At 37.2% G+C, this 21,529-nt stretch overlaps 1 protein-coding gene across 1 annotated transcript in view; it reads right to left on the bottom strand.

The window, feature by feature from the left end:
* LOC128223485 (uncharacterized) overlaps positions 1-21,131 on the bottom strand; it is a 43,335-nt gene extending 22,204 nt beyond the window's left edge. Inside the window, exons 1-3 of the mRNA XM_052932764.1 lie at positions 21,028-21,131; positions 15,585-15,717; positions 6,537-6,650 (exon numbers count right to left, since the gene is read on the bottom strand). Coding sequence (XP_052788724.1) covers positions 6,537-6,650; positions 15,585-15,717; positions 21,028-21,055 — 275 coding nt within the window. The 5' untranslated portion in view covers positions 21,056-21,131. The remainder of the gene's footprint in view (positions 1-6,536; positions 6,651-15,584; positions 15,718-21,027) is intronic.
* Positions 21,132-21,529: the final 398 nt, after the last annotated feature.

A 21,529-nucleotide genomic window follows, 5' to 3' on the forward strand; every position in this document is an offset into this window, starting at 1 on the left:
TACGTAGCGAACGCCGAGAAATGATTCTTTGATTTTTGAGATGGTTTATGCTATTTTTGGTGCTAAACACAATTGATTAAATAAACACTTGTAAAATATTATCACTTGAAATGAAAACAACAGGAATGTTTATAAAAAATCTGAGATTGCTAAAAGACGTAACGTTGACGGAAAAGACTTAACATTGACGGTAAATAAAGATGCAAATTTAGTTGTCTTCATTACATCTGGTATAATAAACAAGAAAACATCTATGTGTATGCATTTTCATTTAATTCATACCCATTCATGTGCAATAACTTTTGGAAGCATTACAGTTATAAGCATTTAAAATAAATTCTAAATCTATCTGAACAAGTAGTTTACTGTTTCATTTGTGACATAACATTGACACTAAGATCGTTACTTCAGTCGAAGAACTTTCCAGTTAGTGTTACATCTTAGAACAAAACAGTTGCAAAAAATAATTAAAGGCATGTCTTTTAAAACTTGTAGGCTTAATATGTAACAAATAACACCCAACTTAATGTAATATTTACAGATTTCTGCTGATTTGTTGAAATTGTGTATTTTCAGAAAATATTGTTGATGCTGAATGTTCTTCCTGACATCATTATGTGTGGAAGCAGGCTTCTGTATAAATTGACAGGTACTGTTTTTAGAATGTTGTTTATACGAAGATAAAGACATGTTTTGCATGTTCTGGATCTAATTTTAAATTATTAACATTGCATTCTCACAAACTAAGTTCATTCTATAACATCATTTGGTCCATGATTTCGGCACCAATCAAAAATGTACAATCTGTTGAAATAACCCTTGGACATTGTTTGTTTTAAGACGGGCAGGCAGTAAGGATTTTGTTTCTTTTTTTCAGATGTACTTCTTCAGTAATACGAGAACTGGAAAACAGTCTTGTGTTTCATCAAGATTTGTTAAAGACCCATACAGTGTATCCAGGACATCATTAACCGAACATTATTTAAAAAAACACCATTATATCATTTTAACTGGACATTTTAAAAAATAATGAAACAAATTTAACATTCAATAACATGTGGTTTTACATGTAAAAAGATTTACATTACAATACATTTTCCTTCGATGAACACAGGTTCTTCACCGCATGACGGCAATCATTTTCAGATAGCGTCAGGTTTAGTTCATTCAATTAATGAATATTCACGATAATTTCCCGCATTGTGTCATTGTTTTTAATTGTTTGACCAAGGATGACGCGAAGTTACTCACACACAGTGTCCCATGCATGCAATGTTGCAGTTACATTTTTAACTGACCCTCGGACATTGATGGGCTCATGCTACATTTCAAGGCTTTACTTAATTCTTTTAGAAAACAGAATATCCAAATATAATGTTATGTAATTATTTTTAATGACTATCAGGGTAAGAGTGTCAGTGAAGTCCTTCGGACTCCACCCACTTAGAACAGCCCAAATGTAGTTCATACACCGATGGACGTTAAAATAAGTATTTCAATCATGTTTACAGTTAAGCTCTCCAAGTTTTGTAAAATTTTATATTCAATAAACAGGTAATAGCCTATGTTTTTACTTTCATATGATTTCCACTATATCCCTGTATGTAAAGTAAATTGAAGTCCGACAAAATGTGACCACCTATGTAATTTCGCTTCACAAGTGTCATGGTGAATGACCTTTTGGTGTTCTTTGTTACATCCCTTGGAAAGTTAAAGGTGTTGTTTTTGAAAGAATAAAGCAAAATAACTAATTATATCTCTCAAAATTTGTATTTTATTGAAATGGTATAAAGAGGCATGTTATTTTCATGTTTATGCCTTTCTTATCCAAATAACATCTTATTTAATGTAGACTTTTGAGTCCAGTTACATCACCGAAAGGTTATAGTGAAAATGAACACTTGTTCATGTCGATGGTAATCATATTAAAGTTAAGTATAAACACTTAAGTGCCAGCAATGTTTAGATAATACAGAAAAACTTGACATCAGCACATAAAAGCAGATAGTGCCATCTTTCTGTCATATTGTCCTTGTTACATCACAATCAAAGTGAAATTTCTAAATGGCTGTATTTACTTTCCATGTGGGTTTTTTATATTGTCCTTTCATTATCTTGAAGCGTATGTGCCATATTTCATTAATAGAACATAAGATATGCAACAAGAGCTGTCACAGTATGTGACGAATGCCCCCGAATGTGACATTGACCTACGAACAAGGTCAGTACATGAAAAGTTGATCTTGCCTTTACGTGTCAAATACATGTGGCAAGTTATTTTAAATTGCCTCTGAACATAAAAAAATACCACCCATACTTGACAGCCTACACTGTTATGTCCTTATATTCAGAATTTCCTTGTGAATAAACACTTAATGTATCTTTCACCTTAGAGGTAGGGACATGGGTCTTGCACACAACACGTCGTCTTCGTATGTGGAACACATGTAGCAAGTTATTTTAAAATCTGTCCATACAAGAGAAAGTTACAGCCCAGACACGACAACCTATACCCTATGTCCTTGTATGCAGCACTCCATTGTGAATAAACACTAAGTGTGACCTTGACCTTTGAGGTAGGGACACGGGTCTTGCAGGCAACACGTCGTCTTGGTATGTGGAACACATGTGGCAAGTTATTTTAAAATCTGTCCATACAAGGGAAAGTTACAGCCCGGACACGACAACCTATACTCTATGTCCTTATATGCAGCACTCCATTGTGAATAAACACTAAGTGGGACCTTGACCTTTGAGGTAGGACAAGGGTCTTGCACGCGACACGTCGTCTTGGTATGTGGAACACATGTGGCAAGTTATTTTAAAATCTGTCCATACAAGAGAAAGTTACAGCCCAGACACGACAACCTATACTCTATGTCCTTATATGCAGCACTCCATTGTGAATAAACACTAAGTGTGACCTTGACCTTTGAGGTAGGGACACTGGTCTTGCACGCGACACGTCGTCTTGGTATGTGGAACACATGTGGCAAGTTATTTTAAAATCTGTCCATACAAGGGAAAGTTACAGCCCGGACACGACAACCTATACTCTATGTCCTTATATGCAGCACTCCATTGTGAATAAACACTAAGTGTGACCTTGACCTTTGAGGTAGGGACACGGGTCTTGCACGCGACACGTCGTCTTGGTATGTGGAACACATGTGGCAAGTTATTTTAAAATCTGTCCATACAAGAGAAAGTTACAGCCCAGACACGACAACCCAGTGCTCCAGCTAGCCCGTTTTTCAATGGCGCAGCGCCCGTGCCCCTTTTCTGACCGCCCTGCCCTTTTTTTGAGTAGTGCCCTTTTCACAAATGCTCTAATAGCACCAATTATCCTGTTAGTGCCCTTTTTACTATTGAAATCATTGCAAAATATTGGCAGCCCTAAATCCGCTGTTATAACTGAGACAAATTATGTAATACTTATGACAATTCAGTGTTCCCGCTAGGTGTCACCATGCCCACATTGACTGCTGAAAATATGCCGCACTGCCCTTTCATCTTCCAATGTGCCTTGTCCAAGTCATATGACAGCTAATTGTGTATATGTGTAGTGAGCAGACGACCTGTGTATTCATAATCGGTCATCTTTTAATCCAATAATTAAGAAGAGCCAAATAGGGAAACATTGGCAGGAGGCGGAGCTATTGAATGTCAGCCAATCAGAATATACATTGAGAATTCGTTCATTCAATGATGAAAGATCATAAAATGCGATAGAAAATGCGAAGGGATGGTGAAAAAAGTTGTCAAGCACAATTAAATCTTTTAGAATAATTGTTAATTATATTGTACAGACGAGACTCGCCATTTAAACATTGTTGATTTGAAGCAGACAGTCACTGCCGAATTAAACATAACAAGGTGGCGCTAACATAATCAAATACGTCACTTTTTCAGTAAATGTTTTGAAAGCTTACTTGTAAAATATTCATGATGAAAATTTCTTTGTTTTCCACAAATATATGTTGATGCTTTATGTAGCTTTTACCTATCATGTCTACGATCATATCAAAAATCGCCGAAACCGCCATTTTGTCAGAACGAATTTCGGAGTTAATTTATCAATGTTCTATGTTTTATAAGTGATTTTTTAAGCGAGGGCAGTGATTTTTATTGTCATTTTATTCTAAAACATTAGCATATTAAACATTATTTTACCAAAGACAATTAAATAACAGCCAGGCTGAATGTAACATTCGTACCCAATCCAGATCGTACCAAACTAAGATTCGTCCCCTACATATTTGTTTTTTTTGTGTATTTATTTATTTGATTGCTTCAAATCTTTAACTGTCTTTGTTTTTTTCTTTATTTTACATGGTTTTTTTTGGAGAAATATGTGACATTGCACTAAAGAAGATTCCAGACAAGTACAATCATACTACCACAGACAAATTTTAATTTTGATATTCAAATACACCCTTCTAAATTTTGAGAAAAAAACACAATTTTGTTCAAGTCTGGAAATCATGGAAAATGATTTAAATTGAGTACGGTATGAAAACAAAACAAATTATAGGGGGAGCCCCCCCCCCCCCCCCCCAAAAAAACCAAAACAAAAAAACAACAACTTGTGACAGGGGTGGACCCCTCCCCCAATTGCCCCTACATGACTCATGTAGCTTGCCCTTTTCAAAACTCCACCCTGCCCTTTTCAAATCCTGGCTGGAGCACTGCAACCTATACTCTATGCTTATATGCAGCACTCTATGGTGAATAAACACTAAGTGGGACCTTGACCTTTGAGGTAGGGACACGAGTCTTGCATGCCACACGTCGTCTTGGTATGTGGAACACATGTGGCAAGTTATTTTAAAATCTGTCCATACAAGGGAAAGTTACAGAGCCGGCCGGCCGGCCGAACGGCCGGTGCGATTTTAATATGCCCACCTTCGGGGGCATAAAAATTACATCTTGAATAACTCATAAATGTTGGGACACCAAGCCATTAGTGATGTAACGAAAATGTGCTGGACAGAAAGTTTGTGCTCATAATCAAATCTCAGAAACCATGTACTGTTGTTTGTTCAAACGACTCAATATTATTGGGCAAACAAACAAAGTACTATTTCAGATTATGTTTTATTTATGAATCAAATGTGTACATTAGTTGTTGTTGTTTTTTAATGAATTAAATATTTGTAAATATCAAAATAAAATGCTAGGTCAGCTACTGGCAACGGTTTTAACAGCATTGGGTATGGATTTAATTAACTCGACGTCGTACTAGTTATTGCCCTCAACAAATTCAAACAGTACAAATCAATTATTTCAAAGTAAAGATTGCTTTCTAAAACAATGTAGTAATTCCCTAATAAAATAATCAAACTTTGTCAACAAGGCTATAAATCAAGGTCTGTCACAATTACGACAGCATTCTTGTGTATTTATCGAGATCGCGAGTGTTTCAACAGCTGTGAAACTGGGTCATGTCACATATAATATTAATATAATCCCTGTATTCATAACAAAATACTATCTTTGATAAACAGACGTACGGGAACATTTTTATTTCCGGATTAACATTCCATTTTTGGAAACAGAAGTGACAAATGACATGTGTTTATTCAAGCCAGACTCTTGTTTACTACATCGTAAAACAGCCATTTTGACACATTTCTGGTCCATGACATGTGACATCAGTCGCGCGTGATCAATAGGATACATTTATAATTGGTAGATATAAATAGCTAGTGACGTATTTAGGGAATCTCCATAGAAAAATCGAGGCAAGCACGCCCTCAACCATGCGCTGTGAACTTTAAAGGCGTGTTTGATCCCATTATCTTTCAGTCACGATTTTCTGAAAATATTCTGTTGTCATTTATTCCTTTTCGCGAGTAATATATCTAAAGATTATTATTCTACATTAAAATGCTTGAACCGGATGCCGATGCCAGGGCAAGTAGTATAGCCCTCCTTATTTTTCAAATAGTCGAGCTAAAGACGGGTATTGTGGCTGCCAATTTTGACATTTTTTCACTGCATCCTTTCTCTAGTTAAGTTTTTTAACCTGATTTGTTCCCGTAATTTATTGCGTGTGCCTTATCTATACAAGCGTCCTTTACACAGTACAATACAGTAAGGTCATAATAAACCTCTCCATCAAGTTTGAAGACCATAGGTCCAAGCGTTCTATTTATTTTGATTGCACAAGGTTTTTGTACCCAAGGTCACCACAACTGATTGTTTACCCACTGACCAATAAATAGGGGTCATCTGATGGTCATGACCAACCTTTCTACCAAGTTTGTGGACTGCAGAACTAAGCATACCCTAGTTACCAATCTGACAAGCATATTAGTTTACCTACAGACTGACATGTGCAAACCAATATTCGCCAGCTTGTTCGAAAAAGGGGCATAGTCAGTTTTCAAGGCACAAGCCAATTCAGTACTAGCATTGTCCATTTTGAATTCAGTTACATAAAACCATCAGAAGCACTCAATGTACATGTCCTGCCTAAGAATATAAAGCCCATTTAAATTTCAGAAGATTAAGCAAACAATTTTGCATCTTACCCGAAGGTTGACATGTCCAAGCTATCGTCCTGATTTAGTTCCTTCGGAGTCTTCTGTGCTTGGGGGTCTAGTGGGTTCCCAGGTGGTGAGCCAAGACCACTGTCCATAGAAATACTGAAAATAAGTACGACAAGTTGAACAATACATGCATTATAAGCAGACATTTCATTATATTAATGTACACCCTACCAGTAACAGAATTGTTCAATTGTTCAGTCAAACTCAGGAAACTTCTCTAGGCACAAGCCAGTACCAGGGTACGTAGGCTTAGCCTTATATAAAAATCTTATTGTCATCATTGGAGGATAGTGTAAGTAATGCACCAGTCAATTGTAACCACGGCCCCCCAGGTCGTGGGTTATACCTAGGATGGCGGAGGAAATGAGCCATGTTTTTACCTTCCAGGTGGCCCTGCAGTGCCGGGTGAATGCGGTGGGGGGTTTTTTGCATCAAAAATAGTGGGGAATGGGCCTTACCTAGGATGACCCCAGGTAGTCCACCTGAATGAACGTCAATGAGTTTTTGACGATTTTATTTACTATGACAGACTCAATATACATGGATACATAAACAAGAGCTGTCGTTAAGACAGCGCGCTCGACTACGCCACTTTGACTTAGAAGTGAATACAATAACGATGTAATATGAGCCTGTCAAAAGCAATAAAACAATCAAATTGAAAAGTGAACAAGAATCACAATGTGACAAAACCAGGTTTTTAATGGCAAAAAAGAGATTCAGTTTCAACTGTTTCTTCTATTTCTTGTAACAGTGACCTTGATCCTAAGGGCCCCAAACACAATCCCATGGAAGATATCCATAAACTCTTCCTACATATAAAGTTTGGTCACAGTATGTCAACCATAACTGAAACAGTAATCTATTTTTAGTAACAATGACCTTGACCCTAGGGGGCCAAAAGGCAATCCTTGAAAGCTCTGCATACACTTGTCCTATATACAAAGTTTGGTCACACTATGTCAACACTTACAGAAGTTATTCAGTACTAACCATATTTCTATTTTGACCTTGACCTAGACCATAACTTTTGGGGCCAAAAACACAATCTCAGGAAAGATCTCTATAAACTCTTCCTACATAACAAATTTGGTACAAATATGAAGACCCTTACTTAAGTATTCAATCCAACCCTTTTTCTATTAATAGTAACCTTGACCTTGATCCTAGGCGCCTCAAACGCATTCCCATTAAAGTTCTCCATAAACTCCTTGTATCAACCAATTTTGGTCTCTTTATGTCAAACCTAGCTAAAATTATTCAATACACAAGGCGATTCTGACGCTGCCCTAACACCAGCCCGCCCGAACAATGACGCAAGTCATTCAAATGACTTGTTTTCCCTTTATGAAAATGTGGTTAGGAATATACAGTACACTCAACGAGTTAGACCCACTTTCCTCGCTCACTCCGAGGGATAAAGTCGATGAATGCGGGTTTCCTCCGAGGGTAAAACTGTTGCCCTCGCTGTTGCAACGTTTAACTTGTATTTATGTCCGTAAACGCCAATTGAATATTGTCTTGAATTATAAACATTGAATCATTAAAGTAAGTCCACTAAGTTATTGCATCATAAAGCAGCCGACTATTTACTCGTTTCTGAACCATGACCTCTGATGTCAAGTGCGTGATCAATACCATGTAGAATATACTATTTATTATTGGTGGTTAAAATTAGCTATGACGTTTCATGGATTTTTCCACAGAAAACGAGGCAAGAAGGCCTCCAAAATCATGCGCTGTGAACTTTGAACGCGTGTTTGACCTCCTGATTTTCCGAAAATGTGTAACCTAAAATTTCTCGGAAGAAATGTGTATATCAGTCATTAGCAAAAACACGTTTATAAGATGCATGTGCAACTAGTGAAATATGAATGCATTCTTGTGGTAAGCTAATTTCATGCAAAACGGGCAGAGGAAAAAGAATAATAGCAATTTACTGGAGCCGTCGTAATCTGTTGAGAATTTTAATAAAATGAATATAACTTTAGCGTAGACTCTTGGGCCTAAACAAAAAATAGGTTTGTTTCTGGTTACCCGACCGACTCAATTTATTTGCCACCGACTCAAAATATTTTATAGCAAAAAAAATCACTTGCCAAAAAAAATCCGGTATCCGGAAAAAATTGTCCGAAATTTATGCCATTTGCTAAATTTCACAACTAGATATTTTTCCAGCACCAACCGGTGCATTAGTTCTTTTTTCCTGACAACAAAATGCCCCTTGAGTAGACCGGAATGGCGACGAAATTAACATGCCTGATTGCAGTAACTGTATACCCTTGCACTCATTGTGCATTGGGATTCAAAGAAATAAAGTGTGTAGAACAAGGACAACCTATAAAATACCTTTTCGATGAGTTACATGGCAGATAAGAAGGTGTTAAGTTGACTGCCAGAGAAAAAAAAAAAAAAAAAAAAAACCTACCTACCGACAATATTTTTTGGGCATGTAACCAGAAACAAACCATTTCTTTTTTTAGGCCTTATCTAGTGTCCGCAGAGTTTCGCGGAGTTAACCCCTCCGAGGAACGCCAAGTTCGTTATTCTTCGGTCGACTTATCACCCTCCGTGGTCCTTAAATTCAAACTCCGTGGAACGCGGACAGTCGATAAAATCACTGTTGGCCGCGGTAGCAAAAATCCGCGGAGGGAAACGGGAAGTGGGTCTAACTCATTGAGTGTACTGTAACAACAGGGTTTCCGCCAGGAATTTCATAAGGCATGTCTGAAGGGGAGGGTTTGTGAGGGGTGTCCCCTCCCGACGTCGATTTTTTATTTTCGTATCCAAAATGGTGCAATTTCCTGCATTTTAAACAAGTTTACAGTTATGTTCCTATGATTTAGAATTACCAACTCAAGTCCGATTAACATTAAACATATTTGTGAAAAGGTTTAATGGTTTCTCTTCATTAATTATTGGTATTTCTCAAGTTTTCCGACAATACAACATCAACGATATCGATCGACTCATGTTTCATTTAATGCGGGTATTATTTCTATTGACACCGTTGAAGTCACAGCAAAACGTGTAAAGCACGCTGCATGCTGGAACACAAAAGAGCCAGGAGCAAAGCGACTGCTCTAAGTGTATACGTATTTAAAGCTGCAACAGCTTATATTATTAAAGCAGGGTCGGCTAAATAATAACTTAAAGGGAATGTAATGTGTATTTTCAGATTTATTTATCTTTTTTCTAAATAAATTAAAAGAACAATAAAATAATCAAAGTTTAATAATAAGCAACACAAAATATAACTTTACACTAAACTAAAGACGAAAAGGCGACTCAATTACATACGACGACATAGCATAACCCCTGTTTATAATAACAGATATCTTAACACGGTTCTCATTTACAATTTAATAATTGGTTAACAAACAGACTCTGGATTAAGAAACAAAATAAAACGACACACGATTTATGTTACCGAAATCAATTAATATTTATTGTTTACTTTGCCTTCATAGATGATTATAGGGATGAAGGTCGCAATTACGACAGTGGTGTTTTTCATGTTTAAATGCAATACATGATATATTTGCTGAGACTTAAATGACTTAAATGTGGTTACATGCAAAACCTTAACCAGAATTTCTAAGTCGAATAATAAAGGGCAATTATTTGTATTAAATGCAAACTAGAGTTATCTAACTTGGTTAATTTAGTAGGTTGGATGGTTGAGTACCATTGTATCAAGTATCAATGCAATACTTCAAGTAGTTGCTGAGATATTAACCTATGTGTGCATACACCCAAAACCTTGACCAGAATTTCTAAGTCGAATAATAAAGGCCTATTATTTGCATTATAATCAAATAATTGTTATCTAACTTCATTAATATAGTATGTAAGATAGTTGGGAATACATATCCAAAGTTTCAATGCAGTAACTGATGTATTTACTGAGATAATGACTTAAAGGTGCTTACATGCAAAACCTTAACCAAGGTGCGACGCCGCCACCAGGGTGAATAGAATAGCTCTCCTTATTCTTCGAATAGTCGAGCTAAAAATTAGGGTTGCACTGATACGACCATCACGCGATACGATACGTATCGATACGAAGAGTGCCCGATACGATATTTTCCGATACGATACATAATGTGATATTGAATAAAGTTAATTATACCCTACTACTAAGCCAACTGTTTGGGTTTATATTTATTTTAACTGTCAAATATATTAATTAGGTAAGAAACTTAAACAAATGACTAGAAAACATCAACTTACAAGTGACTAGACAAAACACATTAAGAGTGTGGCACATCTTTGTAAGGTTAATCAATTAAAATGTAAATATTATGCAAAGTTTGCAAACACTACACAGTACACTGTCTCATTTACTGGTACTAGGCTACTAGCAATCTAGCACATTAACTTATATACATTAGTTAATAACTGTCAACAATTCAACATGGCATGTTACTTTATAATAAAAGTCACAACACTTAAAATGCTTCTGTTTTACAAGAGTCTAACACATAATGGCATACCATTGCCATAACTTTATAAGTCATAATGTTAATTAACCAAACACTGTATTATAACTAAACCAAACGTGCTGCGTGATGACAGAAAAGTTCAAAACTTCACAACTTATGCTTTAGGAACACTAGTACGTCCACCATGTCTGGGGCCAGTCTGCTTCGGGTGGCAGTCACAACATCACCGGCTACACTGAAGACCCTCTCGCTTGCAACAGATGTGGCTGGAATATGGAGGGTGTGCTTGGCCAGTCTGCTCAGATTAGGATAGTCATTCTCATGACTCCTCCACCATACCTGGAATTATTATTTTTTAGAATATTTTAATCTCACAAGTAAAATGTATAATAGTAATATGTTATTTTGCAGACATTTTGACTGAATTGAGTGAATTTTTAACAACACTACAATTTTATAATAATACCTTTACTCTTTTATACCCTGATTCATGCAAGTAATCTACAATATACTTCTGTTCATACATACACATATTTATTTGCACAACTTTACCTGAGGGTCAGTGTCCAATGGAGATGCAATCTCAGAGCGGTATTTCTCCACCTCCCGATACAGACATTCCACAGTACTGATCCCTGGCTCTATATGTGTTATGTACACATCCCCAAGCAAAGCTTCCATCCCAGTTTTCTGCCGTTTCTGATCTGGTTCTGTGGTCACTTCTGAAACACAAACAAGGGCCCAACATAATTGCAATTCATGATATTATTTCTAGACTAAATACTTAAACTTTATATTAGTACACTGTATAATAAATCATTATTAAACATTATCATGGCAGACAAACTGAATATGTTTTGCAGTTTTCTTTCTCTTTGGCAAGAAAGTTTATCTGAAAATTTAATATTGATGTACATGTATTAAAATTACTATCAATTGCTAGCCACATTTACCTATTGCTAAGTCCACCTTATTGGCATTTTCATCAGTCATGCCTGGTAGTGCTGGAAGGGCAGTAGCTGTACTGGTACTGGGTGTGGCTGCGTCTGGAGATGCCTCAGATTTTACCTGTAAACCAAAACTATTTATATGGAAATGTTTATAATTATTTAAAACTTTAATGAAACTTCTTGAAATTACTTTTAGAATGTTAACAAGAGCTGTCACAGTATGTGACGAATGCCCCCGAATGTGACATTGACCTACGAACAAGGTCAGTACATGAAAAGTTTATCTTGCCTTTACGTGTCAAATACATATGGCAAGTTATTTTAAATTGCCTCTGAACATAAAAAAATACCACCCATACTTCACAACCTACACTGTTATGTCCTTATATTCAGAATTCCCTTGTGAATAAACACTTAGTGTATCTTTCACCTTATGGGTCTTGCACACGACACGTTGTCTTCGTATGAGGAACACATGTAGCAAGTGATTTTAAAATCTGTCCATACAAGGGAAAGTAACAGCCCTGACACGACAACCTATACTCTATGTCCTTATATGCAGCACTCCATTGTGAATTAACACTAAGTGTGACCTTGACCTTTGAGGTAGGGACACGGGTCTTGCACGCGACAAGTCGTCTTGGTATGTGGAACGCATGTGGCAAGTTTTTTTTAAAATCTGTCCATACAAGGGAAAGTTACAGCCCGAACACGGCAACCTATACTCTATGTCCTTATATGCAGCACTCCATTGTGAATAAACACTATGTGTGACCTTGACCTTTGAGGCAGGGACACGGGTCTTGCACACGACACGTCGTCTTGGTATGTGGAACACATGTGGCAAGTTATTTTAAAATCTGTCCATACAAGAGAAAGTTACAGCCCGGACACGACAACCTATACTCTATGTCCTTATATGCAGCACTCCATTGTGAATAAACACTAAGTGTGACCTTGACCTTTGAGGTAGGGACACGGGTCTTGCAAGCGACATGTCGTCTTGGTATGTGGAACACATTTGGCAAGTTATTTTAAAATATGTCCATACAAGGGAAAGTTACAGCCCGGACACGACAACCTATACTCTATGTCCTTATATGCAGCACTCCATTGTGAATAAACACTAAGTGTGACCTTGACCTTTGAGGTAGGGACACGAGTCTTGCACGCCACACGTCGTCTTGGTATGTGGAACACATGTGGCAAGTTATTTTAAAATCTGTCCATACAAGGGAAAGTTACAGAGCCGGACGGACGGACGGTGCGATTTTAATAACCTTCGGGGGGCATAAAAATAACTAGGTTAAAACATACATTCAATTAATTAATTATATGTTGTTTTTTTCCTAAGAGTCAGTGACATGCTGGAAAATGCTACAAAAACTTAATAGACTTGCCTGTGTTTTGACAGTTTCTGTTTTGGCAATCAGGTTGGTGTACACCGCCTCTCATTTCTCACTGCTCAGGTCTGGGAGTGATCGAAATCGTGGATCTAGTGCTGTGCACATCCACATGAATTCTTCAACCTCGACTTGTGTGTACCTTTTAGTCATGTCCTGTCGAATGGCACCTTTCATGGCCTTGATGAGATCAGAATCATTCTCTGAGATGACCATTGCTGAAGTGATTTTGTTTTTAAACACCAATACCAGAGAAATTGTAGGGTGTCTTGCATCACACATAATTGTAGTTATGGTCTTCAATGGTCCCAGGACACACATAACCGCCTCAAGATCTGTAATTTCATCTGGACTCAAGGTCACAATGCCTTTCGCATTTTTCCTTAGTTCACTGGAGCTCAGGGTGGCTGTGATTGCTTCATGTTCATCAACATATCTTTGAAGCATGTCATAAGTACTGTTCCATCTTGTGGACACATCCTGAATTAGTTTGAGCTCCTTGTTTTTTTGGTTCAATTTCAGAAGAGCAGTTGCTGTAGTTGATTTGTGAAAGAATGAGACAATTCTTCTTACTTTTGTTAGAAGTGGTTGGAATTCTTGAACTTTGACACCCTTTTGACAAGCCAAATTCACAGTATGGGCGAAACACTTCACATGTGGAGTGAGCATGGCAGCTTTTGCTGCAATGTCCATATTTGCAGCATTGTCAGTCACAACAGCTGTACCTGATGGTCTCTGCAAACCAAACTCGGCTACAACACCGGCAAGGGCCTCACCTACATTAACCCTGGTATGGGATACATTCAGCATTCGTGTTGCAAGGACATAATTATGCTGCTTCCAGTTAGAATCAAGGCCATGTGCAGTTACTGTAAGATAGCTTTGACATGCACGGGATGTCCAACCATCTGTTGTGATAGCTAAACTTTCACATTCTTTAAGTTCCAGTTCAACATTGGTACGAACTGATGTGTACATCTCTGGTATCACATTCATTGTGAAATATCTCCGAGATGGTAGTTCATATTTTGGGTCCATCACAGACAAAAGGTTCTTAAAGTATGCCTTTCCGACTACGGATAATGGCTGTAGGTCACCGGCGATGAACTTTGCCACAGCTTGTGTGATTTCTGTTGACCTTTCCGACTTTTGTGGATAATGTTTTTTTGCATACATTTCAGGAACAGTTTTCTGACTTTTAGTAGGCATGTTGTCTGGTTCATTTTTAACAATGGGCTTAGTGCTTATTTCAGGATTTTGTGGCACATTTGGTTTACTTATTTTTGCATGTTCAGCCTTGTGGTGTCTTTCAAAGTGGAACCACATGTTTTGTGTTCCTCTACAGTTCTTAACCATCTTTCTACATAGCCTACAAACAGCATTTTCCCTGTCTACCGACCGTTTACCATTTCTGTCGTACGCTGGATTTCCAAAATAGTCCCAAATTTTTGAAGTTACTTTAGTTGGTTTAATTAACGCAACAAATGCTTCTTCACCGTCCGCATCCAATCAGCGAGCGTTTTACTGATCGGCTGTATCGGTACTGCTAATTATTTATCGAATAATGGGACAGTAAACGTTTTTGCCGAACACGTGTTTTCGTATCGATATGCTCGGCTTGTGTATCGATACGTATCGCCAGCACTCTGTATCGATATTGTATTGATACTGAGCGTATCGGTGCATCCCTACTAAAAATGTGCCTTTTAAAAGAAATTAAAAGTTAAAAAAAACATTCACGGGCAATAATTTGTATTTAGGGCTAAAATGTTCCTTGTTATAAGATGGTCGTCAATAATTCTGCGAAGTATTAAGTGCATTGAATGAAGGGTATAGAAGGCCAACACTGGGGCGAGTAGTATAGCTCTCCTTATTCTTCGCATAGTTGAGCTAAAAATGTCAATATAATAAACAAATTTTTTTATCCCTGATCGCTCATTATTGTAGCTGGTCATGGGCAGAGGGGGCATTTGGTGAGGATTTTACCTGCGATTGGCTGGTATGGTCGTTTAACCGGAATATTGTTGTTTTTTAGACCCTTGCAGTGTCCAATATGACCAATACGTTATGTGAGGCCATCAGAAGAATTCAATGTAAATGTCCTGCATATCAAGATCAAGCTCTTTAAGGTGCCAATAATAACATTGTAAATATACAGCCTGCGATTTCATTTACTGAGATTCAGCTAACAATTTTGGCAAGCATCGAATGTTTATCTGCATTGCATTTTACCTGAATGTTGACGTGTCCGAGTTTTCGTCCTGATTAAGCTCCGACGAAGTGTTCTGTGTGTGTGGGATGAGAGGGTTTTCAGGGCTTTCAATAGGCACTTCATCATCTGAACCAGCCGGGTCCATGTCATCAACTTGAATATTTAAAAAACAATTCAGTTACCTAATGGTGCATGTATGAGCATTTTGTAGATCATATCAACCAGTATTAATATTACAAGTTGACTACATACAGGGGATGCTTCAGTAGGTCACAGAAACAAAACAGAAAAGTTCTAACTTTCACCATTCATGTTCAGAACTCGTATACGGTATAGCTTGAAGCTTAAGAACAAGGCCATACCATATAGTTTCTAGGTTTAACGTCAGCAGACAAATAGGTTTTGGGGCTTATAAAAAAACTCATCTGATATGACCAACGATCATCATCAGTTGCCCAATATTTCTCATTTCTTTTTCTATAATTTTGACTACAAAACATGTGTTTTAAACAAGATACTTTATGTACTCACTCCTATGCACAAGGTACAGAAGCACGGTTTTCATTAAGGAAAATTTGCAGGCCCAAATATAATTTGAGAAGGCCCATTTAGCGAGCATCGAGGGTCCAGGGGCATGCTTATTTTTTGTGTATGGAACTAATATCAAATAAGATTATCTGGTAATATTTCTTGTTTTTATGGTATTTTATAGACTTTAACCTGGAATCCCGATCGGAATAACTACCCACTTTTGGTACAAAACAATTTGAAAGAAGTATTTGCCATATCAAAAATCGTAAAAAAAAATCAGTCAACGTACAATTATTTGGACTAAAATTTTAACTAGCCTGAATGAAAATTCATAAGCCCGAATATTTATCCAGTGTTGTGAGCTCACTCTACAAAATTTAAATAAATAATTTAACACTTAATTTTTTAGTTTACAAATGAAACAAAAACAGAATGGCTTGCGTTGCTTTGCAAGGTTATTGCCATTTCTAAATTCCATTGACATTTGATAAAACTAGAGATTGCTTTTTTGAAAAAGCGCACGTCTCCCCCATTGTGTGGTCGTAGGTGAGAAATAATCAATGATGGACATGAAATTTGTACTTCCTCCCTACCAAGTTTGGTGAACCTAGGTCAAACCATTCTCAAGATATTGAGCGGAAATGTTTTTTACATTGGGGGTCGCCGCGACCTTGACCTTTGACCTAGTGACCCGAAAAACAATAGGGATCTTCTACACCTCATGACCAACCTCCCTACCAAGTTTGGTGAACCTAGGTCAAACCGTTCTCAAGATTTTGAGCAGAAATGTTTTTTATATTGGGGGTCGCCGCGACCTTGACCTTTGACCTAGTGACCCCAAAAACAATAGGGATCCTCTACACCTCACGACCAACCTCCCTACCAAGTTTGGTGAACCTAGGTCAAACCGTTCTCAAGATTTTGAGCAGAAATGTTTTTTATATTGGGGGTCGCCGCGACCTTGACCTTTGACCTAGTGACCCCAAAAACAATAGGGATCCTCTACACCTCACGACCAACCTCCCTACCAAGTTTGGTGATCCTAGGTCATGCGGTTTTCCAGTTATCGATCGGAAACGAACAAAGCATTCTCCTGATATTGCACGGAAATATTTTTTTACATTAGAGGTCACAGCGACGTTGACCTTTGACCTTGTGACCCCCCAAAATATAGGAGTTTTCTAAACCTCATGATCAACCTCCCTACCAAGTTTGGTGAACCTAGGTCAAACCATTCTCAAGATATTGAGCGGAAATGTTTTTTACATTGGGGGTCGCCGCGACCTTGACCTTTGACCTAGTGACCCCAAAAACAATAGGGATCTTCTACACCTCATGACCAACCTCCCTACCAAGTTTGGTGAACCTAGGTCAAACCGTTCTCAAGATTTTGAGCAGAAATGTTTTTTATATTGGGGGTCGCCGCGACCTTGACCTTTGACCTAGTGACCCCAAAAACAATTGGGATCCTCTACACCTCACGACCAACCTCCCTACCAAGTTTGGTGATCCTAGGTCATGCGGTTTTCCAGTTATCGATCGGAAACGAAGTGTGACGTACGGACGGACTGACGGACTACCGGACAGGGCAAAAACAATATGTCTCCCCCAGAGAGGGGGAGACATAATTCAACCTTTTTAAAAATGCACTATTACTCCCAAATGAGATTTACCAATATTTAATTCAATTGTTTTAATTTACCAAAACATATTAATAAATGTCGAAAACAATGGTTCTTATGAAGTATTCCGCGTTTAATTTGAAAGAAATTTGCAGAAAACACATAATTTTTACCTTAGGCCACTACTTTTATATAAATTGGTTTACAAAACTGGCGGGTCTAATTTTCCGAAAAGTACAAAAAAAATAAAAAAATGAATTTCACTTCTTTTTCAAAATTATTTTCCCGACCGTATTGATTTTGGTGCGAAAGGAAAGAAAAACGAACAGATGAGTACGAATGCAGTAGATCTCGACTGGTTTGTTGTTCCATAGCCGTAATCGCCAATTTATAGTGATAGCATGTGAGCCAGTCAACTGTTACGGCAGCGCCGTTGGCCATGGCGGAATTGACGAAAGCAGTCAATCTTTGTATGAAATAATTAATTAAAATATGCAGGAGTTGTTAAAATAACAATAGCAAAATACATTGGCAAATTTAACAGCCGACACAAACAATAACTGTCACGTGATTGTTGTTTTTCCCCGCCAATTTAGGTCATGAAAATATTGTTGTTTATTATAAGATGAAAAATAAAAGTGTCAGCGGCTGCCATCGAATAAGTAGACACAAATATCTGTAAATTATATGTGAGGAAAACATTTTATAACATTTTATGGTTAAATATCAAATAACAGTGCACTTAGTGTGAGTGGTGAAATCGAAAGAAAAAATTCTAAGTTGACACCGGTGACCTAGTTTCACAAGTTCGGTCGGTTGGGTTTATGGATTTAAAATCACAAAATGGTTTGGAAATACTCGTCATCGAGTCCATGTAAAGCTTGTGTTTATTCTAGATTACCTGTTTATTCATGTTTGGGTTAATAGTAGAGTAAAAACAATGAAAGAGTTGAACACATGTGTCAATAACATTTACTAATGTCAGGAGTTGTGTGCAAAACATTTAGATAAAACAACACGGAAAACTATTTTGAATAAGTCCATTTTAATTTGTAATGAACTTGATATTTCACTATAAATGAGATTTGTTGTTGTAACCAAGGAATACTCTTTAAAATGAAAAATAAACGATCATGAAGTATAGATGCCCTGTGAACGCATGATACACAATATGGCGGAGTTGGGAGAAGAAGAAAATATCCGATACATAATTATGGATTTCTCTGTTACTATCATTGGTACATAAAGTTAAGTCACATGCTAGATTTAGTATTTTGCTATGTGATTTTTATGTACTGATGTTGTAATTTGCTGCAAGATTTGAAATTTGAAATGGATTTGGTGAACATCCCATGGTAAATATCCCGGTCCGAAAATATCCGGACTTAGCATGGATTGGGTTACACACAACTAGGACCCCGCATGGTAAAGGTTATTAAAACTCAAATCTAGGTCTAGTTTGGTTTTTAGTTTTTCAGGAATTGTTTTCACAGTATTAAAGCTCTTGAAAATGTCTTCATAAAATGTTACTTCCTTATTTACAAAACTGGAAATTATTTCACTTTATGGACATTTTCCAATATTGAAATAACTGAAACAATGTTTAGAAAATGTAATGTATTGTCTTAATACAGTGCAATTTTTGTGTATTTTAATGCGTAAAAATCGCCTTCCCTTTTTTTTCAATTTAATATTGGTCAGTTTTTAAGTGTTCTGCATTCACTTTTGCTTTAGCATACCCTTAAAGCTAAATAAATGTCTTGCTGAGTAATATTCAATGTATCTTTGATAAAAAGTGTAGTTTAAACATGTAAACATGTTTTATAGTCAATTTCATTGATGTTTTATATGCACAGTATGTAAGATTTAAACTGTGTTTAATTAGAACGTTGAAACTTTGAGTGTATTAAAATATGCATTAATAGCAGTTTAAACATTTAAAATGTCAAGTAAATGATATAAATTTTCAATGTTTTTATGTTGTTCTCTGATTTTCACCCTTTAAGAGTATGTTTTGTGACTTTTCCTTTTTTTTTTCTTTTTTTTCCGACCACCCGGTGGACATTTTTTCCAAAAATTCTTGTAAACCAAAAAATAAAAAAGGAGTGGCCTTATGAGACAATAGTACATACAACAGTAAATCACCAATCATTTAATATTTTTGTGTTTTCAGCTATTAAACACATGGTTATAATATTGTTATCAGTAATTGATATTTTCCATAAATGCATTATTTAGTAAGTAGTTGAAGGTTTGTCGCTCAAAAGTAATATTTGGGCGTCTTTGGGCGCTTGTTTCCAGGATAGAATCGAGTCGATTCGGAACGTGTAACTCGCGCAAAACGCCCTAACACCGGGAACCAGTAGTAGAGTTGTTCACTGTAAATCATGCACGCATCGTTCTTAACTTTACTTTCCGCCATTTTGTTCTCGTGTAGTTCTCGGTCCTCCCGGTTTGTAGGTAGTATGGAATTTTGACCCAAGAACAATGTTCTTGGACCTTGTTCGTGTCGTTAGGACGATTGTATCTAGGATCGGACACAGAAGAACAAAAAGGACGAAGCGCCCAAAGACGCCCCATGTTATACATGTGTATGTATTGATTTTGAATAAGAGTGCCACTGAGTTGAGAAATACACCTTGCAGCTTCACTGGATTTGTCTATGGGGTAAGCCTTAAATCTTGGAACAAATATGATGTGGCACTTATTATGTGGCATTTAATAGCTTCAAAATTAATATTGTTACATCTATCAGGGGCGTGCCTGAAGCATTTTGAAATGCACGCCTGTACACTTGAGAGCGGTGAAAAAAAGTAAAGGTAATTCTATATTCTGGTCCCAATATGATTAATGGGGTTGGAGCGGGACCAATATCTCTGATGTGGGACTTTACTGGCCATTTCCCGGGAACCTTTAAGTCATTTGTACCCCTGGGCGTACTGGAATATGCCTAGGTACGCCCCTGTCTATCATTTGAGGAGGACGACACACCCATGCATGCTTTGGTTTTGATTATCAAACCATTTTTCTTTCAAATTAGTGGGTCTTATTATGCACCAGTCAATTGTTACCACAGCCTTCCCCTTCCCTCAGTTCAAGATAACATAACAACATGCATAAATTGTAAGAGTTTAAAAATCGTTCAAAGTTGTCAATTACAGAATGTGTGTGCATTCTCAAAGTAACTTCCGGTCAATTAACAATTTTAAAATCGTCAATTTTTTTACTTTTAACACTCTGAAATACCCGACACCTTCCTCATTTTTTCTCAGTTTATGAAACCAACCAAATTTCGAAAAATCCAACTTACAATTCGCAAAACAATGACAGGCATCCATTACGAAGCGTCTCCGTCTAGCCTCTACACAAGTTTTACCGGGAATGCCTTGTTTCCCGCGGAATCCTCACGTTTTGATTGGTTTTAGTCCCAAATCACATGTGTATTTGTCGTCCAATCAGTATTTAACTGCGCTCGTGCTCCTCATGGGTTTTGCATGATTGACAGCTGGATACACTCCCCCAAATTGTGTACACGGAAAATATAAATTTACCAGTTTGTTGGAGCATAAACTTTTAAATTAAACGGTATGAATGTGCCCCGGCCTTTGACGAGATGTGAACTTGTCTCCATTCGGCCGAAATATCATAATTACGTACGGTGTTTTATAAATTCACATTGTAATGGTTAATGATTAATTTTAGTAGAATTTTGTTGGTCAGAAACTTGGCCAAGTTCAGGGCGAGTCCCTGATTTGACCTCTAAGGAACCCAAAAATAGGCTGTTAACGCGTCAAACTGGGTTGAGTCCACCT

This window comes from Mya arenaria, chromosome 17 (assembly GCF_026914265.1).
Source record: "Mya arenaria isolate MELC-2E11 chromosome 17, ASM2691426v1".
NCBI lineage: Eukaryota > Metazoa > Mollusca > Bivalvia > Myida > Myidae > Mya > Mya arenaria.